The sequence below is a fragment of the Pholis gunnellus genome (genome assembly GCF_910591455.1).
Source record: "Pholis gunnellus genome assembly, chromosome: 11".
NCBI lineage: Eukaryota > Metazoa > Chordata > Actinopteri > Perciformes > Pholidae > Pholis > Pholis gunnellus.
The window spans coordinates 17,109,434-17,135,181 of record NC_136538.1 but is presented as its reverse complement, the minus strand read 5'-3'; the positions used below and the strand labels follow the sequence as shown (position 1 = coordinate 17,135,181).

Below are 25,748 nucleotides of genomic sequence, written 5' to 3'. Positions count from 1 at the left end.
AGGGGGATTACTTCATACAGGCAAAATAGGGGATAAACACTCATTTGACAGCATATAGAACTTGCACTGGAATTGTTTTGTTCTCATATTTTCCTGAACACGTAAAGTGACTTAAGATCAACTCTGAAGTTCATGCATATCATAGCACAATGTAGGACAAAGAAACTGACATGCACAAACACAACATGATTGTCTCATTGATTGCGTTTAAGCTTACACCTTTTTTTTCCACATTAACTATGGACAAAGCTGTCAAACTAGTGTTATAGCAAGGACAAAAAAGGCAAGTATCAGTGTGCCATAAACATACGTATAGTAATTGTAAATTACTAATATGTTTTTAGAGCTCATCCTTGACATAAATAAGTGCTTCAGAACATACACTTTGCATCATAAATGACAACGGATGTGTTTTTGGGACAGAAAACCTGCAGTTGCGCAGCATTTCATTAAACTTTCCACCAGTATTATTCATGTAAAGTGCATAAACATCTAGAGCATGGCATGAAACAACCAGATTTTTCGGAAATGATCGAGTCCTGTTGAGTATTAAAGTCCCACTGTGAGTTAACTCAACTAGTCTTGGTTGAGTCCCGTTTACTGAGCAGGACCTCGAGGAGGCGGAGCTTCGCTTTGAGGTTCTTGTGCTGGCAGTACTCCTCCGCCATTGGTCCACGGTCCTCCTTCTGACAAGCCCTGTTAACAATAAATAGAGAAAAGGTAGTTTCAAACAACCTGCAGCAGCTTCCACTACTGGTTAATAGTCCCTTTGTTGCCTTACTCGGATAGCTTTGAACAGTGTATTGTAATCAAAAACTTAAATGTACCGTTTACTTTGGAGGACTAACATGTACAGTACAAAGGACGTGTACAGTTCCGAGCAAACGTCTATCTCTCCGTCTCTTTCCTGAGCTCTCTGTGCTGTATTAACGTTAAGTGACACTGTCGAACCATTGCGATGGACTTTCTTTTGTGGATGTTTTTTCTTTGTTTTTCACAAGGCATTGTTGGAAACCAAATGTTCCAAGTTTATTAAAAGACAAAATAAAATTCAAAAGCCAAGTAGTTTGGATGTGTGTGTGTGTGTGTGTGTGTGTGTGTGTAACCTTTACCTGCCGGTCTGCATGTAGAAGTGGTCCTCAAAGTCTCGGAGCGCTAGGTGAAGCCTCCGCTTCTCTAATCGTGCCGTCCTAAGATGATCCAGTAACTCTGGTCTGTAAAGAACGAATCAAAGAAATCCTTAAATAAAAAAAAATGTCCTGCGATTATAAATGATCCGAAAAACTGATTAGTAAAATAAATTGAAAATCTCACCATAGAGCTGATGATGCAACACTCACTCACTCACTCTACCTGGAAGCTTCATGTAGCGTTGCCATTGTGATGATCTGTGGCTGCAAATCCTTCACCTCCTCCAGCGGGGACACCAGAGGTGTTTCAGGCATTTCTAGAGAAGGCAGGCGCAGCAGCTCATCTGAAGACTCACACCTGGAAGATTTCAGCAGCCTGGGGCTTTGCTGTTTAGGACACTCTTCATCAGAGCCCTCCTCTTCCTCCTATGTAGACACAAACACACAGGGTGGCAATGCTTGTCATATGTAGCGCTCATATCTGGCCACTAGAGGGCAACAGCGTGACACTCTAAGTATGCCATGGTCAGTTTGTCTACAGATTCCATCATTCTTGTGTATGAATTTCAGTATTAGATGTTCACTTACTATGGTCGTAATGACGGCTGTAGCAGCAGAGGAAAGCAGCAGCTGCTTGACGAGACGGTACCGATCGTAGAAAGGTTTCATCAGAGTCCGCTCCTGCCTGGTACCCTGAAGACAGGAACCACTTTGTTATTGTTGGTAATATACAAATAGAAGGAAAGAGAAACCAACCATGTTCGGACAAGGAGATGAGAGCTAAACTATTAAAGTAAAACCACAGATAAACATGTCGGAGGAGGTCTTACCGGTCGTCCGTGCAGACTCTCAAAGTAGAGCAAACACTTCTGCAGACTCTCCTTCTCCATGGACATCTGGAAGTGGGACATCTCCTGCACATACATGCACAAATGACATAGATTATGGTAATGTTTTAGTCTTTACTGTTTTGAAAATCTATGTTACAATATTTGTGTGTGTAGTGAAAGCATTTCTGCCTAACCAACCTCCACACTGTCCGGTAGGCTGAGCTCTCGTCGTCTTTCCTTCAGTCTGTTGCTTATCGTGTTGACGCTTTCCTCCACGTGTGGCTTGGTGTTGCTGGTGTTGCTGGTGTTGCTGTTGTTAAGTTGCTGCAGCTCAGTGTCTGTAAGTGCTGCTTCTCTCTGGTCTCTGCTGGTACTGCATGTTTCAGCTGATGGGTTTAGGTCTCCCGGTCCTCTCAGACCCTCTTCTGATTGTTTCAGCTTCAGCTCTGAAGAAGTTCAGAAACATGTAGTAAGCCATTTTACTATATTATGACATTTTTATGACTTTGGGTGACATTTTTTATGGCATACTATACAATTTTTTATGAATTTTAGGGACATGTTTATGACAAATTATACTATTTGTTGGGCTTTTTTTGTGACCATTTTTATGATAAACTATACTATGACGTTTTTTGACATACTATACATGTCTACACATGACTGTGCATTTGTATGACTTTTTGGTTACATTTTTCATGATATACTATACTATGACATTTAATTACCTTTTGGTGAATTCTTTTATGACTTACTATACTATCACATTTTTTATGACTTTTTTTGGTGACATTTATTAAGACATATGGTATATTATACTATAGTATTATGGTATAATATACAATGATTTTTGTATGGCTACTTTACTATGACATTTCCACCACTTACTTTATGACTTACTTTCATTCATTCACTTCATTAAAAGTGAATTATGACTTTTCTAATTTTTTATGACATTTTTATGACATACTATACTATGACTTTTTGTGATATATCTTATGACATTTTTTAAGATATATCACAAACATGACATTTCATAAGTCACATAATAATCTTCAGAATGGTCACTTTTCCTTTTGATACTATAAGTACACTTAGCTGATTCTACTTATTTTTACATTGTTGTATTTATACTTTTTCTCAAGCAATCTAAATACATCTTCCACCATTGCAATCAGTAATCATGTGTTCGAGTGTGTATGCGTGGTTTTTAAACTGACCTTTAAGCTGCTTGCGACTCTTGATGAGCTCCTTCATCAGTCGAGCCACCTCTGGATGTGCCGTCTTGTCGTTATGTGCCGGCTGACAAAAACAACAAACTCGCATCACTGAAAGAACTTGGTCTCTTGCATTAAGTACCTGTAACTTTACTCTGTACGTTGTCCCCTGGTCTGAGATCTAATTTTAACATAATTCTGTCCTGTAGCAGTCCTCTCAACCAGTTGAACAAGGATGAGTGGTTTAACAAACTGTCATTTTCTAATGTACCAGCAGAGGGAGTAGATCTCTCTAGTATGACGTTAATAGCATCCACAGCTTCATTTTACAACTTTATCATCACTTATTCACACACACACACACACACAGAACAAAATAAATGCCTCCTATGACTCTGTGAGAGCTGGTTATTGGCTTTGGAAACAGGCAACACTGAGCTTCACACTCTGAGGCAATAACTTCCAATCAAATCATGACACAGAAGAATCCAGCTGACCGAGCATCTCTGACTTCTCACCTTATAGTGCTTCTCCTGTTCAAAACGCTCCTCAAAACGCCTGATGCTCTTCTTCAGGGTGTGAATGTGTCTCTTGAGCACTAAGATGGACACGTCTGACTCTGTATGGCCACTGCTGCGAGGCCTGAAGACAGAAACACAAACAGTTCCGTGATGCAGGGAGGACTGGTAACGTGCATTTAACTATCACCTGGAATCTCATCCGTGAGTCACTATTCCTCAACAAAGTTGGTGAGAAAACAATCGTCTTACATGCGTATGTACTGTGAGCAGGGTGGAGAAGGGGCTATGTCGGGGTCTAGGTTGTAGCGCAGGCTGTGACTGAGGTTGGGGCAGCGAGGCGAAGGAATGGGGCAGTCACTCGTCGTGAAACGAGAGAGGAGCGGGCTGGTTTTAGGGCTCAGCAGGGTGTCGTTTCCTGAAATCCCCTCAGAAGAAATTGCAGCGGACAGGACAGGACTGGACTCCGATGAACGAGGGAATGCCATGTGTACTGTAATAGATAGAAAGGACAAAATATCAACTTAAGTCCTGAAATTACCCATAAATAGACAAAATAAGAGACATGAGAGAGGGAGAAAGAGGGTAGAGGGGAAGTAGGGAAGAGAAAGAGGCGAGACAATAAGGACAATGAAAGAATGAGAAACAGCTCTTTCCTATTCAAGCTACAAAGACATCCAAAACAAACTATCAATGTTTAGCCACAACAAAGACATGGAAAAACAAAAGTGTAAATAAAAACTACATTATGATAAATATTACATATTATTCAAAAAGTCATAGGTGGCCATGCAGTGCCGCAACAGTAACAGCGTCGTAGCTTGGTGCGCCGTGACCGACACACCCAGCTGTGGGAAAGGATGAAGCTCACAGCTCGCTGTCAAGACCTATTGGCCTTTATATAACGTGCACCAATGGAATCACAGCAGCTAGAAAGATGCTCTGGATGAAAACAGGTGATGAATTAGATTCTATTAATAGAGTATGAAGTGAGGTTCTTGCACTGACAGGGTCCTGGGTTTGATTCCCAATGAGACCCTCCAAGCTGACAATGACTGCACTGTGACATGCTCTGGGCATAATTTGCCTAAATACGACAAAAGTAGATAAATTAAGTCAATTGGCAATGGGCTTTTAAGACCCCAAACAGATATTTAACTTGAGAAATAGGGCTATCATCACTTCATTGTCTTACCAGACTGTGGCGAGTCGACCGGATCCCGAGCTGGTGGTGACGACGGCGAGTGGAGAGGCAGCTTGTGGGTCAAATTCAGGTTCTTTACTCCAGTAAAAAGAGGCTGTTGCTGGGCAGGTAGGTTATCTTGAACTTGGGGGTCTAACGGTGAGGACGGGGGTCCCGAGTCAGCATCCAGGGCTTGTAGCTTGAAGGAGGGGCTCTGGAAACAGAAGCAGAACATGGCTTCAGGGATGCAGACGGGCAGCGACAGGAGCAGTCAGAACGGCGTCGTAGTTTGTGTGGAAGGGATTCTTCAACGTTTCACATGCTGCTCAGGAATCTTGAATCTTGAGAAACCCTGTAAAAACCATTTTACTCTCTCCGATGAAAATCTATACTCTGCTGTGAAGCGTGGTTTCGGCAAGAGAGGGTTGCAGGATGAGGTGAGGTGAGTGGATGCCTCGTCCTCCTGAGAGACAAATGAGTCAGAGTACAGTGAATACAGCTCTGTGAGCAGGCTGCTGTCGCGGGTGGCTGAAGTACAAGGAACAAACTTCTCGAAAAAAGCCAAATCCTTGATCATCCCAGGCTCACAGTCAGTAACAAACGCAGGCAGAAATCGTCATTGCAAGCAGCACACGTGAGGTTCTGCCCCCCCAAAAGAGATCCCCTAAATCCACATGGCTCTCCTTCTGAACAGCCTCCACATGGATTATTCAAAATGCAACGGGAGAAGGAGGGTGGGGGGGGGGAATACCGCTCATGTGGGTGCGTGTGGTGTGGGTGTGCGCCGCGCGAGGGAGGAGAGAGGCGCTGTATATGACGAGGCGTTTCCATGGCAACGTTGTCAGACTGAGCTAAGGAGTCGTTTTGACGGAGCTGCAGGGAGTCACGTAGCCTCTGTGTGCGAGTGTGTGAGTGTGTGTGTGTGTGTGTGTGTGTGTGTGCGTAGATGCAATGAATTCTGATGCACGGTGAGATAACAACCGCACCAAAAAATATTCTCAAACGTCGGAATATAATGCAAATTTTGTTTTTGGGGCTTTTGTTTTGTTGATTTGGGTGCTCTGACATCATTGTCAGCATCAGCATCATCAACAGCAGCAGCAGCAGATAACGGCTCTGCTTCTCCTTTCCCATCCTCCCCGGCGCTTCATTCATGAAAAAAAATTTAAAAAACACTGCTTTGTGCGTCACGCAGAGGTGGAAGGATGGAAGGGAGGGGAAGAAAAACACCCACGGGCAAGAAAGCTCACACTCTCTCACACACACACACACACACACACACACACACACACACACACACACACACACACACACACACACACACACACACACACACACACACACACACACACACACACACACAAATCACTGGAGGTATCAACTGTCTTGTTGTCACAGATACAACCTAAACAAAGTGTTAATTTGTGTCTATCTATCGATGAAGATAGCGGGGAAGGAGAACGTACGTCATGGCTATTGTTCCTGCCTCTGCAATCACGGCATCTGTCAGGAGAACCACTACATCCTCCTCCGTCTCCTCTTCTCCCCTGAAGAAACAGACCGCATACGCACTGATGAAGTCACATTCCCAAAGCCCACTTACTGACTGACGCCCCCATGTGCACGCAAAAATGGAGGCTACAATGACACATGCAGAGACACATCCTTTCATCAACTTTTTCAACAGGTCCAGTTATCTTTTCATCAAAAATCTTGTTATATTATGGGTTCATCTGGTGACCCTGTTGTAGTCAGTCGTGGCGTCAACAGTTTATTAACATCAGCCCCTTTTCCTCTGTCTGTGCTGTAAATCTAACCAAGTATTCATATCAATTTGAAACTTTTCTTTTAACCTACAACCTTAGGTGAACTGACTGGACTTTAAGGCTCTTTCAGAGTGCTTTTCATGTGCATTAGTGCATTACATTTTGATAGCTCACAAGCCGATGGCTACTAACTCTCAGACCTGGCTTTCAGAGGATGAATGGATTTAAAAACGGGGGTCAGTGGAAATGATTTGGAGATGGCAGCCAAACGCTCGACAAAGGTCCGTTTACCTTCTCAGATGCTGTGGTTTGAGCTTCTGTCTTGTACTCTGTGCAGCGCAGCATGCTGAAAAACAAAGACCGTCAACAACAGGCAAATACGATAAAACTGCATTAAAATAAGAACACCGTTTCTCCCCGTGGTCCACAACAACCCATGTGACTTTAACAACCATAGAGCTCCGTCTGTATTCATAATCAATACTGTATCAAATCTGTTCCCAGGCCAGACCGCCCAGCGCTTAATGTAGCTTTGAGGCCATACAGTCATTAAGGTTATGGCTTATTCATGTCTGACACTAATGAGGCATAACTGAGAAGACCTGAGGCAGCGCAAACAAAAGCTCAGCGTGCCGCCGTGCTAGTGTCGACCTAATCCAGCGAGTTGGTCGGCTCCACGTGAGCCCCTGTGGCAAGTCAGTGTTAGCTGGACTGGAATCTGATCAAAACCATGACTGTGAGCAGAGCACAGCAGAGCTCTGATAACCTACTTCTCATCTGACTGGGCTGAGAGATGAACTGAGATGAAGCAGCATCCAAAGGAATTAGATCAAATGAATTCTGATACATTTGAACCGCTCCAGAATTACTAACACAGACACTTTTGTTGGTGGTTCTTCTGCAAATAAATGTCTTTGTGCAGAAACGTTCCTCTCACCTCTCCGCGTGCCGAGTCCGTGTTTGGTTGTTGTTCTGCGATTCATTCGCTATGCAGCAGTCTGAAATTGATGATTTCTGTCCAGCATCTGTGGAAGCCTGAAAAACAATTCAGTTCCACTCACATGTTGAGCTGAAAGATGTTCCACTTTAAACATTTAAAGCATTATCGTGCTTTGTTTCTCTATTCAACACTACATACGCCACAGAACATATTGTGCAGCAGGTGACTGTACTTCTTTTTCTAATTCACCACATCTTTAGAGATGTGGTCTAAATATAAACGTATAAGATCATAGAAACAGTTTAGTCGCTCAATGACATTCACAGCGGGAGGTGTTAGTGATAAAAGCTGGAGATAGTTTAATGGGCCCGGGAAAGAGAGAGAAAGAGAGAAGAAAGAAAAACTTGAAAGAAAAGAAATCAACAAAAAAAAACAAAGAAGAGAAAACCAACAATGCACACCGTTAAACAATGGTCTTTAACGGGTGAGGAAGGTGTCCTTCTGTCCTCTACCTCTTCCTCTTCTTCCTCCTCTGGCTCCATTGACTGGGAGGTGTATGGTGGCATCTTGTACTGCGAAAAGATCCTGTTGATGAATAAACACTCATTAAAATGTAGAGGAGCTGTACAATTCCTAATTGTTGTTTTAATGAAAATGTATTGCGTGTTTGAGTCTTGAAAAGGGGCACATGTTTCATGTGAACAGCTGTCATCTTAAATGATTTAAGCTGAAAACATCACCTGTGTGTGAAAAAAAAGGAGAGACAAACGGAAGAAGCGCTCACCCCTGTGTGGTACACTTCAACTCCGCTGGCTCCCCCTTGAGGCTTTGGGATGGTATGCTCTGGAGTGAGCGCTGCTCTGACCCTGGGTCAGTGTAGCAGGAGAGCAGTGACGGTACAGAGGCAGGTTGTGTGGTCTCCTCCAGAGCCTCCTGGTCTGGAATCAGCGGCTGAATGTCAGCGCTGACGTCAGGGCTGGAGTCACAACCCTGCACCAGTGCGTCAGGACTATGGAGAGACACAGAAAGAGAGAGAGTGAGATAGACAGAGGAGTGTGCACACACAGGAGGAAATAGCACTCTCTAATGAGGCATCCTTTATTAAGTGTAATGTATACAATGGATCATTAATCAATGACCAATGCTTTATAGATCAGATACAAGGCTTAAATAGGAACAGAGGACATCTAAGAAACTTTTAAAGACACAAAGATACTCATAGATTAACTGCAACAACCTCGCCATGTTCAAATCTGCGTCTACTGATTGTTATGCGTGATTAATATTGTGTGTTGTATACTTCTTGTGTATTGTTTTATGCGACCGTTTTATCTTACGTGTCTTTAAATACTATGAAAAGCACTCTAAAGAGGAACACAATATATGTCAAATCTAACACATTTGAAAGGCATCAATCTGCATATCAAGTAAAGTCTGGAATGTCCAACTGTGATTCCCAGAGAAAACTGCTGGCCTCCACACAAGGTAACATCAATCAGGAGTGCTTGATCTAATGCTACACTATGACATGACTCGTGGAGCTCTATGGAGCTGCTCCCGGTGACAACAGCACAACTGATATGCCTCGACACACGACACGCGTACTTGCTTAAAGCGAGCTGTAACCTACAGTAGACGGGTCAGTACAGCAGCAGCAAGAAACTAACGAGACGCACACATGAGCCACTGCTTCTCAAACCACGGAGTTCTTTGTGTGTCCATAACAGCATGCTAAGAATAGTTCTAGGCATTGTTGAACGCTCTATAGCGACCACATTCCGTCCAAAGACCACGTTGCATTAATCTCACTCACGTGAGGAGGACCGTAGACCTGTGGTTGTTGCCACTGAAGCAGATGAGACAAGAAAACATCCTTTGCCAAAAAACGTCTACACTCAAAGCAGCTAGAATGCGGATTTACATACGACAGCGAGCAGGTTGCTATAGTTTAGAGGGACGGAAAAAGCCAAAGACACAAAGAAAAGAGAGCACAGATGAGGAGTGCTTGATGGTCAAAAACACAAGTGACACCCGGAGGCAGAGAGTTCACCCACCCGCTTCAATTACTGGCGCACGCACGCACGCATGCACACACACACGCACACACACACACACACACACGCACGCTCGCAGACCCAGATATAAATTCCCGTAGGGCAGCACATATTTGGGATCAACAATGCCAGTTCTAGCACTAGAATATAGGTTGAAGTAGGCCAGAGAGGCTGAGAGACACAAATAGACAAATAAATGCAACACAGACGCATTCATTCACACTCAAACGCGCCAGTTTAAACGGTGACAGAAGTTTAATACTGATGTATAAAAACCTAACAACATGGGGAAGATTATTCATGAGTATCGACCAACAAACCCCATTTTTATAACATATATTTCTTGACCTACATATCTAGACTTCACCTGAAAACTGATACTTTTAGGAATAAATTAGAGACGTTGTAAGATGTCACTTAAGTAAATGACTTAGTGAAAACCCTCTGACCTTTTTCTTAGAATTAAACAGACACTTGTTTTGAAATCCAACCCTTTGCAGGTATAATTAGATTAGAATCAATATGGACTGTGACGTCAGCGGGAAGCTTTGAGGTCCAGACATAACCAGACCGGAACAGCATGTAAGTGCATTTTTGGAGAAGGAACATCCAAATGACAGATCGCAGTCTGACATGTCTAAATGAAAACAACCTAAATGAAAACAAAAAGGGCCAATTCTTTATTTGTTTAAATGGCAACTTTAACCTAAGAGAAGCCTTTTTTAACAAAGGAACCATGAGAAATATGGGAACTTTGTCTGAATCCTCTGCTGCTGCTGCACTTGTCATGAAGAACAAGTAAATAAACACAAGAGCAAAATACATGTTCAAAACTACATACAGTTGAGGAAACTCAGACTAACAACGAAAGAGGAATTCAGACAATAAATCAGATCTAATAGGACAGACAGCTGATGACAGCTTCTTATACCTGCTTAAGCTGTGGAAATAAATACAAGGTTGTGCTGCAATGCCAAGACTTGAGACAGCCACCAACCCTTTTACCCCATCTAAGTTGTAAAAGACACACACACACACACACATTCTGCATGTCATGCCACCTGATGACTCCTCTTTAAACAGACACATAGTGTACAGAGTAGTTAAGTTACAGTCTGGCCAGTCTGACATCTGGCGGCTCTGACCTTTATATATTTCTCTGATCTTCATATCAGATTGTGTTAGTAATACGTCATGCATATTTTGGAATAACATCCTTGACCTGAATTCCACCGAGGACAGATCTGCATCATCATAAAGTAAACAAGAGGAACAAGTCTTTGCCTCCATTAACTTCAAGCAGAGCTCCCGTCCGCACACAAACACAAATTAAGATACCAGACACACAACTATACTGACACACTGTCACGTGGACGACAGCCACGAAATGAATAAGCAAATGCACGTGAATGCCATGTTGCATGCTGACTAGGGGCGGACAAAAGTAGACAATATCTAAATGTACTTTGATGGCTGCAACCTTGTGGCAACAATTTAAAAATAGGAAAGAGCACAGTTGCCTCAGAGTTGTCAGTGGGAAATGTTCCCCACAAGCAGATGGCAGCGAGTAGGTAGATTCTGTCTGGGGGACCAATTTGCCATTGTCCCATTTCTCTGTTCCTTCAAGCAGCAACACTGTGGTGCTATTCTTTTTATTTGCAATTAGAAATCAGCTGAACATGCAACAGCATTTTCCCTGTTGGCTTAAGATACTGGGAGTCATGGCGTCTGTAGGGAGGTTTGTGTCACAGTTTGACATCTTTTCTGACTTCCATGAACATGAGTGACAAAGACTTGAAAAGGTTGGCCTTAATTAACTGTGTATGACATCTCAACCTTATCACAAATTATACAGCCATCAACCTGACAACTGACTAAACACTGAATACAGAGTGAAATGCAGGTTCAAATATTCCCCCGGGACGAGATTTAGAAGGGAGAGAATTATGTATATTCATTCCACATGACTATTCAGTGATGTCTGTCTGTCTGTCTGTCGAGTGCAGTTACAAGGTTACAGATGCTAAGGTAGCGATAGTACCTGTTGAGTTGACACTGCATCCGTATTGTTTGGTTAAAAGCACTGGTCGCTGAGATGGAAGCGGTCTCTCCCTCCAAACTCTCCACACTACTGTGCTCTGAGTGACAGCTGCTGGGTCGGACCTACCGAGGACAAAAAGAGTAAATATACACACACACACACACACACACACCATAACAAATCCTCAAAGCTTTTTTTTTTTGCTTTATCTTTATGCATTTACTGTATACAGGGTTTCTGCTAATTAAGTTTAAGACGTTTTAATACCACAGAGAATGCAATTTGATGTTGTTTTCATGATGATACATTTAAATCCCATTTTTATCAGTGCTTCCCACCCGAACATATCGATAATACCAACTAATGTAATTCATCATTTAACACGGCCAGTAACCAGATAAGTGGATAAGCTTTATAGCTAACCCGGCTAGCAGTAGCAGCAGGGTTTGCTACAGGTCTGATGGTGATGACTCAGACTCCACAACAGAGGATTGAACAGCTACTGCACAATCCCACTTCTAGTTTACAGGTGTGTATGTGTAATCTCCCCGATATACCCCGCAACCACACACAAAAGATATTTATACATAATGGTACTGTTACGAAAGAAAGAAAAGACCGAATATACTTTTCACGACTTGCTGATACCCTCTACACAGTGCACGAGTAAGAAGATAACAGATAAAATAGTTCTGTTTGTTGGAAAGACGTAATCAAAAAAAGTACAGACCACAGAAAAGCAATCAGTGATGTAACAATGTCTGTCAAAGGAAGGAGAAAAAAAACACGGGTTACCTCAAAGTGTGAAAGAGCAGATAGAGTAGGAGGGGGGGAGGAGGAGGAGGTGATTGAGGAGGCCACTGTGTCCTCGGCATGGATTGGAAAGAGAACCTTCTGATGCCTCAGGAGATGAAGCAACAGGGCGTTACACACATACTGCTCCTCCAGCATCCGGGGTCCTGAGGGAACACTGCACAAAGGCAACACAATGTCACATGTACTATACGTTCAAAACGGTCCTCTATGAAGAGCCAACATAATGGAAAAGGGTTCCATCTAGTGGAAGTGAACTGAGACCAACTGGTCAGACTGCATTAGGTGACTCAAAATCTACACTCAAGAAAAAAAAGATTGAAATTGTGAGATGTGACAATATGGAGGTAAGCCCCACCTCAGACCTAAACAGTGGTCACATGTTTACCTTGAAGCAGCTGTTAGTTTGTAATAAGCCATGCCGTGGTTGACATTGTCCACCACGATGTATACATGGTAGGTAAAGGTTAGCATAGAATACAAGGAAGAGAAAGTGTCGAATGTGAGTATGACAGGTCATCTGGAACGACATGGATTCCAGAACAGATTCACACGAGGGCACGAAGCTGCGAAGACTTGGACGACAAACATGCGTAAGTTATTGGGCGGGGGGGGCGGCAAAGAAACTGTCACGCATGCTGCATGGTAAGAACATGTGCGAGTCATTTAATTTTACATTGATAGCAGGATTATTAAAATCCTGTAAAAAGAAAAAACAAACAATGTACCTAAATGTAGCTTAAACACTATTTAGTTGCTTTGTACAGCTGGACATCGTTTTGCAGCATGTATTTCTCATTCTCCCTTTAATCATTTTCGTTCTCATGTCTTTATAACCAGAAAAAAAAAAAAACCTAGGACATTCTCCAGCTCTCTGCAACTAGAGCAAGCTAAGCAACCTAACCCCCCCCCACACACAATTTTTCCTAAGCATCTGCTCCCAACTCTGCACCCCCTAAACAACTCTCCTCCCCCGGCTATAATCATCTGACATTTTCCCCTCACACACACGCACACACACACACAAACACAGCGTGACTAACACCACATTCCACTGTCATGCCGTTAACTTTCGGAGAAAACAAGGCTGGCCTAGATGAGACGGGGAGATCGAGGGATGTGGGAAGACTTTGAAAGGTTGTTGATTGAATGGAATACTTACCTTGCTCTGTGGCAACAACTGAAACAATACAGGTCTAATTATAAGTGTGACAATGTTTACAGTGATAGAGGTAAACAGGAGGGGAACAGTATCCTGATGACCTCTTGTTATATCGGTCTGTCTTGTTATCAGCCACACCCATCTCCTGGAAAACTCTGACTCCACCCCAATTTAGTGGTGAAGCTGTGGAAAAATGTAGCAGAAGACCAACCACTGAAGCTGACAAGAAGTTTCTTTCTACATCTGGATGTGACAAAGAAGCTTGAAGAGAGCATATAACCACTAACTGTGAAGGGAACATTTGTGCTTGGTGGTACCTTTAGAGAAATCCAGCTACATGTCTTCAAAACAAAGTTTGAAAACTGAAATGTTACTGTCTTAAAATCCGGTCAACCAACTGTCAGCTGAAGCTTAATGTGAGTCAAGTCTACGCAGGCTGTGCTGATTTGATGGAATCTGGTGTCCCGGTACAGGTCTGGAGAGGATTTCAATGTGGCATCAACACCAGCAACTTACTGAAATATGCAAGGCCCAAAGACAGTTGCCAGACTGTTCACAGGCATGTGATTTGATTGGCTGTGAGCGGCAACTCTGGATAGGAAGTGGATGAGGTAAGACAAAATAATGAGGTTGTCATCAGGGAGATGGCAAAGGTTTTCTCTCAGAGACCGGTTCATCGCTGCCTCATCTGCATGTCCTAGAAATAAGCAAAAACATACGTTCAGCATCACAAAGTTTCTTGGATTTCTAAGCACACGGCTCCACAGTTCTCTTTTCCTGGATTGACATCAACCCAATTAAACCTACAAAGGCTCACTCAGCAGAGTGCAGATCACCGCTGCTACAACCAGCCCATGCGTCCTTAGACAGACTTTGATTAAAATGTCAAAACAAATTAAATATTGATGCTGAATCTTTGAGCGATTCAGTCTCTTGATAAGTGACACTTACAAATGTTGTGGCAATTCATCGTGTTGTTCTTTTTAGACGTGACTTGTATCGCTTAACCCTGAACATATGCTGTAGTATCCTCCTGATTAACCCAATAATGCCAGTCGAACATGCTCTCCTAGTACCTGTGAGGCTCAGAACCAGCTGTTCGCGCTGGGGTTCGGGAACTACGGCGGTGGGCATTTCCCGAAGGAAGAGCTTGAGGAGCGAGGCCACAGTGGAGACATCGTCCTCATGCTCCAAGTCCACCCGTTCTCCACGGTCCCATCTCTGCCTCAGCTTCCTGGTCCGCACCACCGACCCACACAGGCGGAACAGACCTCTGTGGTGCATTCCTGTAATAATAAAATGAGAAGAATCAGTCAGAACACATACACGTCACGTTTGAGTATTGTTTTGCATTGAGAGAGCAAGATAAAGATAGGAGAAGGAAACAGGGATGTGATAAAAGTGAATGAAGGAGGAGCAGAGGAGTCACAGAACAAGAGTAGCAAGGATGTGCCTCAATTACCATTCGTATGGAGGAACTCCACCATGTCTCTGAGCACAAGGGGTATCCCACAAACCATCTGCCCTCGCTCTCTCAGTGTTTCTAAGGCAACACCAAACACACACCTGGTGGACCCTTCAGGCTCTGAAACCAGGGTGGGAGCAATCGGCTCTGGACTGACCTTAGCGCTTGGCCTCAGGATTCTCACTGAGGACGGGTCACTCTGCATAAAAAGAAGAGGGCATGCAACATTCTTGTGTTTTTGTTGCAAAACATAATCAGTAGACCGAGAGGTGTGTGTGAGTGTGTTTGTGTGTGTGAGAAATAGTTACTTGATTAACAATAATTACTTGATTAACAATAAAATGATACACTAGGTTTCCTCGATAAAACGTGTAAATGTACATTCAACTCGCTTGTCAAGGCAACAATATATGGTGAACAAAGTCACAGACACCAGATGCTGCAGATGTGACCAACAGTTAGCGTCAGGTTGTCTTTAGCCCCATTAGCTGCCCCAAACAACGAGAAAACGGTTGGGGCAATGGACTCTAAAACACCGAGGAATGTAACAAGTTAACTTAGCAGTTAAACTTACACAGAGCGACACTGAAGCGCTTGCTCCCATTTTTTCGGCTCACGGGAAAACTCTCCATTTCTCTCCAATTGTAGAAGTATTTTCTCCTCCTCGACATGATGAACCACTCTGAGAAACGCTCCGAAAGTCCGACGCACGACGAATAATCACTGCCATCGCCCTTAACATCCCAACGTTGGGCTCACAATATGTGTAAATAAACACTGTTGTGATGGAGTCCTAGATGTACGGCTAGCTTACTTCACCACCGCTCGTGTTTACGTTGCCAGTCACGTGACACCCGTGTAACCATGGTGACTCGTGCAACCATGGTGACTCGTGCTGGGGTTGCCAGGAGAAGGGAGAGTAGACATGTTTTTCTTTTTCAAATATTTTCATGGGAGTTTCTTTCTTCTCCAACAGTGCGCCCGTTTACAGCTCACAAATATGGCCGCAAGGCTATATCTACCTTTAACTTGAGATTCAAAATGTGGTTCAGACTCAATTATAAATACGTCACAAACCTTGACACTCACCATCAATCCAAATATCTTTTATTGGCACTTTTTTTTTAATAAACCGATATAATAAAACAATAACATACATAAATATTGTAATACTGGCATACAAAATACCGAGTGCTAAGAGGTGACAGCCAAACTGTCTCTTCTAGGTCAGAACTAATTGCACCTCCTCTGCACCTTGTGAATATACCCTCTGCAAACACAATAAGCAAACGCTATTGTCCCAGATTTACCCTTATGCCTGAAACTATCAAAAAATACATTTGTATTGGTGTCTTCAACAACATTCAAGTGATTCTAAAAGCCTATTGCAATGTATTTATTACAATTAGGATCACAATAATCAACTTACAACTTAACCAAAAACAGTTTTTTACAGCTCTATGGCCGGTTTTGTGCATATATAAGTCACTAGCACATAGGACTTTACAAACTAGTGCTAACACAAAAGTTTATCAAACAATGCACACGCACAATCCTGTGCACATATGCGAACATGCGTGTGCAGACACATACACACACGACGTAAACATAAATATATACCACACACAACAGTGATGGAAAAGGACCAGCCTGGTCAAAACCAATGATAGCAGAGGTCATGATGATCATGCCACAAAGAGAAACAACATGCTGTTAAGGTTCAAAATACAGCTAGGATCTCTTCTGTGTTTTTACATATTTTTGAATCAGCATAACTTATTCAAAAAGTCTCTGTCTGATGTAGACACAGGAGGTATGTGGAACTCAAAAATGATCTATAAAGCAAGGCTTTTGTATTGTTCCAACAGGCATTATGTGTTGACAGGCATTGACTATCATTTATGCTTTGGAAAGATATATGGTTGCGTAATTAAGATATACAATAAAACCAAAATACCAAATAGAAATGTGTTGCTATAATAACAATTATCAAAAAAGCGCCCCCTCCCTCATTCCAATCCCTGTATTTTCTGTTCCAGTAAGATTCCTAGGAGATTTTTGTGCATTTGCAGAGTGGTTTCTAATGTTGTTATTATGTTAAATTAACACCCAACGTTTTTCTCCCAGGTATTATGAACGGAACCATGTCTTTTTTTCAAAGCTACAGTAAAGTGAAAACCTGTGTTTACACAAACACGATATTGAATTTTGGAGTTGAACAATATTGTTCAGTTGGCCTCGTAAAATGAGGCAATAATACAAATAAAAAAATCAACACAGGCATCAGAGGCAAACCTTTAAAAAGATTTGCAGTATATGGTTTGAACCTGAGAAATGCAGGCGAAGTACAGAAGAAAGACCTGTATTTCAAAACCTCTGGCAAGTATTTTGGTATATTAGAACCTGGCAGCAGAAGTAAGGAGGAAACTCCTGTAAAGTCAAAGAAAGAAAATTCCTCCCAGAAGGTTTTTGTGTGTAGTTTATCAGAGGACAGTTGCTGGGCAGTAAGGGAAGGATTTGAGTCCTTCTGAAAGGTGCTTATATTCAGGCTACAGAGGCAACCTTTTCACAGTTGCTAGTGTAATGGACATCCGGTCTGTCGTTCTCCGAGTGCTTCCTGTTCCAGCAGGGAAGGTTGAGCAGAAAGAAAATTAATGCTCCCAGCTCCACACAGCCCCCACTAAAGTAGAAAGCCAAGTCATATGACTGTGTCCAGTCAAAGAACCACCCTGGAAACAGATGAGAGAAACATTGTGAGCAGAGTCAGCAGGAATTCCTGACATATACACCAGTCAGCTAAATAATGACAAGCTGGTTCCTTATTGAATGCCCTTTTCTTTGCTCTGCCTGCCTGATTTAACATATTGACTTTTGGAATGTCTCTGACAACATGGCCTTATGACAGAGTTCATCCCTGCACAAAAAAAAATTATCTGTACCACTTGTATCTAACCAATAATTGCTGGTGTAGCAAGATACAGCTCTCTTACCGACAACAGGGGGTCCGAGCATGATCCCAAATCCCCCGAAGAACATGAGGATGCCGTGGGCTTGTGTCAGTCTGTCCAAGCCCACGATGTTAGTGGTGATGTAGGAGGTGAGAGACCAGTTTCCAGAGAAGAAACCCAGGACGGCAGACAGGATCTGCAGTCCCAGATAACTTTTAGTGCTAGGGATACAGAGCAGTGCCAGACCTCCAGCAAACATTGTGAAGCCATACAGATAGATGCCGTTAATCCACCGGATGTCCACCAGCGTACCCAGCGCTAGTTTACCCACACAAGTGGCAATGGCCCCTATTGATACCAGAGGAATGACACTAACTTCTTCAATGAGTCCTTGAGTCTGAGCCACATCCTCTATAAAGAGCACAGGAGGGAACGCCCCCAGGCTGAACAGGAAGATGGCAATACAGAAGGACACCATGGCTTGGTCCTGCAGGATCTCGTACATGGAGTGCATGTACTCCCAGTAAGCCTGCTGCTTCTTCTTGAGGACTTTCATGATGGTCAACCCAGCCAGGAGGCCCCCTTTCTTCTTCTCTGTCTGAACGGCCAAGTCTTTGGCATCAACGGTGATGAGCAACTCTTTCACCGTCAGAGTTTTCTCTGTAGTGGTTGAGGTGGAACCTGCAGTGATCTTCAGGTCATCCAACGGGGGCTTATCGAAAAGCTGCTCCTCTGTGTTGCGTTCCAGGGCGGCCTTCTGTTTGAGGTAGTACTCTGGCATGTTAAGGGGCCTCATGAAGCCCGCGCAGACCATGAGGTTTAGTGCTAACGCTCCGATGATTAGCAGGCAGCCATCCAGGCCGAACAACACGATCAGCTCGTTCTGAGCGGAGGCATAGATGAACGCTCCAACGCTTGTGCCTGGGGGAACAGAGGTAGACAAAACTTCAGTTTTTGTAAGAAAAGGACAGATCAATCAATATTTTTTTATATTGGAAAGCGCCAAAGCCAGAAATGTTCCGATTCTACATGGTTGCTTTAATAATTTTAAAGAGTAACTTTCCACCAGGATGGAAATCAAACATCTGGTTGAAAGTCTGTTTCACCTCTGACCAAACCCAACAATGATGTCAGAGTGTACTGACACACCCTTGAGTACACCTCTACATCACGACAGTAAGGTTAAACTATTGCATGTCAGCAGGAACAAGGTTTTCATAGGATGTTAAATTACTAATATCGAGACTTTGAGATAGCTCAGTAGTTGTGAATTAATAATGGACCTTAAACGTTAAAGATAAACTTTGGGTGCTGCTAATAAACCTCCCCAAAACAGATCTAGTCACTGGTCACCAGTCCACTTACCTACCTAAGAGAAGACTCTGCCTTTGCTACACTACAGGTGTTTACCTTAGCATCCCAAGGCTCCCAACAGCTCATACATGAAAGCAGTGAGCATGAAGAACGGGTGTGCACCAAGTGAGCGCAGGGCAGAGGGGGAGTGCGGCAATACCTGTGGTGACAATGCCGAGGGCAAGGCCACGTCTCTTGTCAAAATATTGACAGGTGATTGTCAACGTGGCTGCGTAGACCAGACCACAACCCAGGCCTATGGTAGAAAGAGGAAAAGGACAGAAGAATTCATATTAACTCAGGTGAAAAGGGCAAAAGCTTTTCCCTTTCACAACAAAAACACAGCAATGGGAATTCAATTGCACAGTGCATGTCAGGAGAATGTGTTGTATAAAGGCCACTTGCATTTCTTCCAAATTCTAGAAACATGTATATAAGTCCACTACTTTGCACAACAACATTGTGCACTGTGTATTTCAGCGGATGAACTCAGAAAATCCTTGCAAAGATGTCGGAGTGTACTGTGCATAGGGTTTCTAGTGCAATGCAATCGGCAAAACATAAAAGAAGCATATGATGAGCAGTGAACAAGCTGCACGTGGATGTACAGCCACTGGCAAACATCTAAGGGCATCTCTAAATATAAATAAAAGTCTTCAAATATGCATGGCATCCCCTCTCCAGTGATGCCGGTGAGAAAGGCAGTGCTGACTGTAAGGGGTTCACCGGGATTAAGCACGGTTGAGCTGTCACTTAATGCAGGATAACAGGTGGGGCTGGGCCCACGCATGCACACTGGTGAGGCTGCAGAGGCAATAAAGTGTCACACGGGGATCAGGCTAAGCCAAAATGTCCTTTTTGTGATTCTACATACTTTCAGTGGAAATGGTATTCATTCAACTGGTAATTTAGGATAAAGTCAGCCTCTGATGTTGCGTAAGAGCTGACCGTTGCATGTGCCCCAGCTTCTTTAAAATCATTATGCAATTTGTTACGAGACACTCGATGTTAGAGGGATAAGAAGCTCAGTTAACACCATTACCAAAGAGACATCAAACACTTTTTTTTTTTCATACTGACAAGACGCAAGCCTCTATCTGATGGGCTGTTAGCATTAGCTTTGCAGGCATGTACTCTGTATCTTGTGTGCACCGTCCACTTTGCTGCTGTGATCCTGTGAATTTCCCCACTTGTGGGACTAATAATGGATTATCATATCTTAACTTATCTTATGTATCTGTTAGAGTAGCTTAAAAACACCCAGGTAGATGCCCCCCCCCCCCCCCCCCCAAGGTTATCATCAAGTATTTCCTTACCAACCACGATCCCATAGGAAAAGATGAGGAACTGGACATTCGGAGCAAAGGCACTGAGCATCAGGCCGCCCGCCACCATTACGCCACTGAAGATGGTCACGGGACGAGCCCCAAAGTTGTCCACACAGGCACTGCAGATAGGACCTGAGGGAGAAGAGTATAGATACAAAAAGGAAAAAAAGTGAGTGACGGAGGAACAAAAATAATCAGGGAACAAGGGATAGTGATGATATTGTGTATTCTGGATAAGAAACAGTTCCTGTGAAAATCAACTCATTCTAACGTTTGCTTCCCTCTAACGAAGTGCTACAGAAACTGCAGTGCTGCAGCTGTCTGACAACTGGGACACGTGTGGAGGACTTGGCTGCGCCCGAGGCCAGATCAGTCCAGTCAAGATTTTCACCTCTTTGAGAAAGAGGACAGCAAGAAACCAGGCTGGCGAGTGAGCGCTGCCTTAGACGGAAATGTCAACCAAGACCACTATCACTGATCCTGTTTGCTCAACACGGTCTTGGAGCATATCTTTATAATCATTTCAGACATTCCTGAAAAGTTAGTTTGTTCACATGCCAGCTTTTACCGTGGATTTGCATTTTCGATTTGCTTTTTCTCTTTTCTTCTATGCATCAATTAGGCACATATATACTCATAAAATTGCTCAACAAATACAGTCATTGTTAAGACTATGTGTTTCTTCCCCATCTGTCCCTCAATCTGTTTTTCTTTTCATCCCTCTATGGGCAGATTAATGGCTAAGAGATCCTCCCACATTCATAGCATGGATGACTTGCAATTGCTTTGCTCTTCGAGAAAATCAATAACAGCAACTCTGCTCAGGGAGCCACAAAGTGCCCCTCTCTGTCACGGGATTGCTGTTTCTCTCCATCCTACTGAAACATTACAGTAAGTATAACTCTTTAATGTTTAAGTAAACATATTCCTAAGTGATGGGTTGTATTTCCTCATTACATGGCAGTCATTGTCCAGACTTTGAACAGGCCTTGTGTCTGATTTGTTATCAGTGGCATGGCATCATGTGGTACAATGATTGAGATGGAAATGGCAGGACGATAGGTGTAAAGGTGAGTGTTTAGTGCTCTACCATTAGCACTAAACAGAGAGTATAATCACACTAAATCACACGTCAGCAAATATGTTGCCCATAATGGCATGCAATGCCAAAACACCAATTTACTACTCAGCATATAATTATCAAGGGGAAACTTGCTGAAAAGATTACACACAGTTGTCACCATTTGCATCTATTGCTTAAAAAGACGCTCTAACATGACTCCAAAACTTCACAGCAATATCCGCACCCTCGCTGATCTAATTCAAATGTCATCTGTTTGGGCTATTTAACCCCGTATGTAGACCCATGTTAAGATTATTACATTATAACAGTGTGTGCTACTCACTGGCTATCAGTCCTACTCCAGCCACAAGGGAGCCCACCCAGGCCGTCATGCCTTTGCCCTCCTGGAAGGCATGCAGCCACTCCGGGTACAGGACACCAACTGACTGGGGTGATCCATAGGCCAGCAGCTGGGCCATGAAGGAGGCACCAACAATCACCCATCCCCAGCCTCCGTCCAGCACCTCGGTAGATGGAGACATGGTGCTGATGCTACTGCCGCCCTCTGGGATCTGCTACAGCCTTGACAGAGAAGAGGTTCCTAGGAATGACAAACACATACAGTCGTAAGTTTGACAGTAAAAAATAATTAAATGATCACATGTTAGTTATAGAACAGTATTTTTAAACTGGACCTATAATATCTTCCAAAAGATGCACTTACTTAAAGCCTTGATGTAGGGAAGGCTGCTGCAGCACTTAGCCTGGACAGGCAGGCAGGCCACCTGTGTGAGGTCCTGAACACAGACTGACTGGAACCTACCCATAAGCAACTGCCCTTTTTGTTCCTGTCTCTATTTAACCACACGCCTTGGAGGTGGGGAAAGTAAAGAAAGCGGCACTGCTTTGTCCCTGTCCCCCCCCCTCCCCCTCCTATGATTCAGCTCTGATCCTTAGACATATGGCAGAGGTCTGTCTCCCATTCTGACCTAAGTTTTTCAGACCTCTTTCATAAATAATTTGTAGCCCAGAGCAACTTTATACATCACTGCGCTAAATTAACTCCATTTGGTCGCACTTTGTTTACAATGCGGCTTCTTATAGAGGAGTTGGTGCAAAGCTCACATTTCAGATGCGTTTTCCTACAAAGCAGGCTTACAGCATGTTGACAGTATATAGTCTACTTTTTTATTCAAATTAAAAGACAATAATATCCTGAATAAAATGACTATGATTCAAACGATATTCTTTATTCACCAATAACAACCGGATTTCCTCATCATATGTTATGCGATGACTTCAAACACGGGCACGTTGCGCTTGTTATTTTTGTTAGAAACACATGCGACACTCACCTCAGCATCTATAAAAACAGCAGCAGGACCCTGCTGAGCTGCGCGCTCTAGGGGAACTTTCCATGTAGGGTTTCCCTATTAAAAATCCCTTCTTACAAAAATCACTACAAATGACAAACAAAAAAGCATCGCACACGGATGCTGCGGAGCTTGAATCTGTGACGCTCGTGTGTCAAGAGAGCGCTCTGCTTCAACAATGCGCATTATGCATCCGTTTCATTCTGCTTTGTAGCCGGTGACAAAAACCGGTTCAAAGCTGTTCTTGCTGGTCCAGCAGCAGCTTGATCGCAGCTACAGGAGGAAAAGCGCTGCTTCCTCTTTGCGCGCCGAGAGCGCACCGCAAACAGAAGAGCACAGCGTTCATCCGCGCAGACGGTGATGTAGCGGCTGTGGCCACAGCCTTATATGTGCTTCTTGTTTTTCTCTGGACTACATCTTAAATCTCAAGTCATTGAAAAGTCAATAAGGAGGCAGCACACATACAGACCCGCATATGAACAGACACAAAACTATTTTACTTATCTTCTTGTTATACCTCACAAAGCAATTGAAAAGTTTAAATAATAATTAGAAAAACCATATACAAAATGAATTAACTTATCTAAATATACTTCTGCCTGGTATAGCTGAAAGTTGGGTGGGTTCATGTGCTGACGATGGGGGCTGGGGGGCTCATGGCAATAGGTTCTCTCCATGAACCTATTGCCATGAGTCCAGTCTGAACCGGTTGATGGATGGTAATAATAATAGCACCACACTGTACCAGCAGGGCGCACGTACTTGGAGTCCTCTCCATGGTGAGCTTTGTTTAAAGCAATAGGCTACATGCATATAACTCATAAAATAGTCTTAATTGGCATGCCCTTCACTAAAACATAAGAAGAAGGTGATTGAACATTAAGGAATATAAGAGTGATACATAGGCAACAAGAGGGGAGATAGATGACTATAGGATATGCTTAGTCCTTGTGTAAAGAGTAGGATCTGTCTTTTCCTCATTTAACTGAAGGAAATTATTGTCTTTAACGTCTTGGAGATAGTTTTGTAATTGAGTTAAATCTGCCTGATTTTGTGAATTGAGAGGCATGGATGTGTTTATCATCAGCATATGTGAAAATGAATGTAATGAGATTGGATGATTCTTCCCATTGGGAGCATGTAGAGACGGAAGAGAAATGGACCTATAACTGAACCCAGAGGAACCCCACACAGACATTTGCAGGTATGGAGGATGAGCTCCCAATGAAGAGTAGTAGATAAAGAGTAGGCACACCTATACACAGAGTGGTAAAATGAAATAGATGTATCCAAGGACCCATAAGTAAATTATAAGCACACACTGACAGAATAGCTTGAATTAATACTGCTCCACAAAATTAAGATCAACAAAACTTGGTGGAGTTTAGTTGACTCCAACTAAAAAAAAAAAAACTAAAAACAATCCTGATTCTACACAGAGAAACACCCAAGTAGCCGACTAAACATACTTTTTAATTACGTTTAAATGAACACAGGCCCAATGTCGGTTACAGACAAATCTTCTTGTGTGAAAGGAGAGAGAATAATTGCTCTCGATCACATTGCAGCAGCATAATAAAGTTATATCATCATGTGATAGCACACATTCTCGAAACCTCAGGGCAGCAACACAGTGAAACTAAGTCAGAAGAAAAAGCAGAGGAAAGGAGTGGAGAGAAGGGACGGGAAAGAAGAACACAAAGAAGACACACGAAAGATGAAAGAACGAGGGGCAGAGTAAGAACATGGGAGGGATGAAGAGAGCAGATCAGAGGTCAGACTGGTTTTCACTATGAATGCAACTAAAATTCTTCAGGAACTTTGATGCTTCTTTTTTCCCATAGCTGAGGTCTGCTGCCTGGAAGGGTCTTACAGGAAAGATTTAGGCTTCATAATCCCTTTCTGCCTGAAAAATGATGTGAAAAAAGAACAAGGGAGGCACAGTTAATTGTACTCTACTCTGGCATTACATTGACATGTTGCCCCAGACCAGTTTCAACCAGATGTAGTGCATGTAGGGGACAGTGTGTAGGAATCTGAGGGAGGGAGGGGAGTGGATTACAGCGCGGCTAGGGAGCACTACGAACACAATCAATGTTGGTGCTGAATTTCACTTGCTTGCATAAGGTATTTAGTACATTTATTGACACACACACACACACTTGAAAAATATGTGAAAACATACCCAGTATTGGGTCAACAAAAGTACATTCTGTACTTAACCATTTATTATTAACGTGAGAAGTAAACATTAAAAGATTATACATTTGTGCACAATCATTTGTTATTTAATTTAATATGGCACATTTGTGACTGATGTACTAAGACAGAGAACATGAAGTGAAAGCAAAAAGTGTGACGACCTGTGCTCCCCTCGCTCTTTCTCCCACTGGACAAATATGTAGATTTTTAGTTTGTAATTGTTATTTTTGTGCTAGTTTATAGTTTTAACCATCAGCGAGGTGGACGTTACATTTCCTAAATACCATATTCTACTGTTACATGTTTGGGTTTTTCTTTCCTGTGATAACTGACATTAAAACAGTGACATTACTGAACATTGC

The 25,748-nt window shown here is 42.9% G+C and overlaps 2 protein-coding genes across 2 annotated transcripts; both read right to left on the bottom strand.

The window, feature by feature from the left end:
- Positions 1-33: 33 nt before the first annotated feature.
- On the bottom strand, positions 34-15,723 carry LOC306702688 (protein FAM13B-like; the record flags this gene model as incomplete). The annotated part of the gene is made up of 21 exons (XM_079168343.1): positions 34-696; positions 1,113-1,214; positions 1,354-1,556; positions 1,719-1,823; positions 1,961-2,044; positions 2,159-2,406; positions 3,181-3,262; positions 3,696-3,819; positions 3,948-4,188; positions 4,891-5,092; positions 6,345-6,425; positions 6,936-6,990; positions 7,582-7,679; positions 8,097-8,169; positions 8,369-8,593; positions 11,680-11,801; positions 12,475-12,649; positions 14,171-14,351; positions 14,731-14,940; positions 15,117-15,318; positions 15,694-15,723. 21 exons carry the CDS (start codon positions 15,721-15,723, stop codon positions 573-575), a joined length of 2,967 nt encoding a protein of 988 aa, XP_079024469.1. The 3' UTR covers positions 34-572.
- Positions 15,724-16,209: 486 nt separating this feature from the next.
- LOC306703493 (monocarboxylate transporter 9-like) lies at positions 16,210-22,662 on the bottom strand. The gene is made up of 6 exons (XM_079169472.1): positions 22,536-22,662; positions 22,155-22,412; positions 20,737-20,880; positions 19,581-19,676; positions 18,110-18,988; positions 16,210-17,848 (listed from the first exon to the last, which is right to left on the bottom strand). Exons 2-6 carry the CDS (start codon positions 22,351-22,353, stop codon positions 17,664-17,666), a joined length of 1,503 nt encoding a protein of 500 aa, XP_079025598.1. The 5' UTR covers positions 22,354-22,412; positions 22,536-22,662; the 3' UTR covers positions 16,210-17,663.
- Between the last annotated feature and the right edge of the window lie 3,086 nt (positions 22,663-25,748).

Bases quoted from the DNA above. Each gene is read 5' to 3' on its own strand.
- LOC306703493 (XM_079169472.1), bottom strand. From the start codon at position 22,353: ATGTCTCCATCTACCGAGGTGCTGGACGGAGGCTGGGGATGGGTGATT. The intron at 20,881-22,154 runs GTGAGTAGCACA...CTTCTCCCTCAG, and splicing joins TGGAGTAGGACTGATAGCCA to GTCCTATCTGCAGTGCCTGT. The intron at 17,849-18,109 runs GTAAGAGAGCTG...ATCTGTTTCCAG, and splicing joins GCTCGGACCCCCTGTTGTCG to GGTGGTTCTTTGACTGGACA.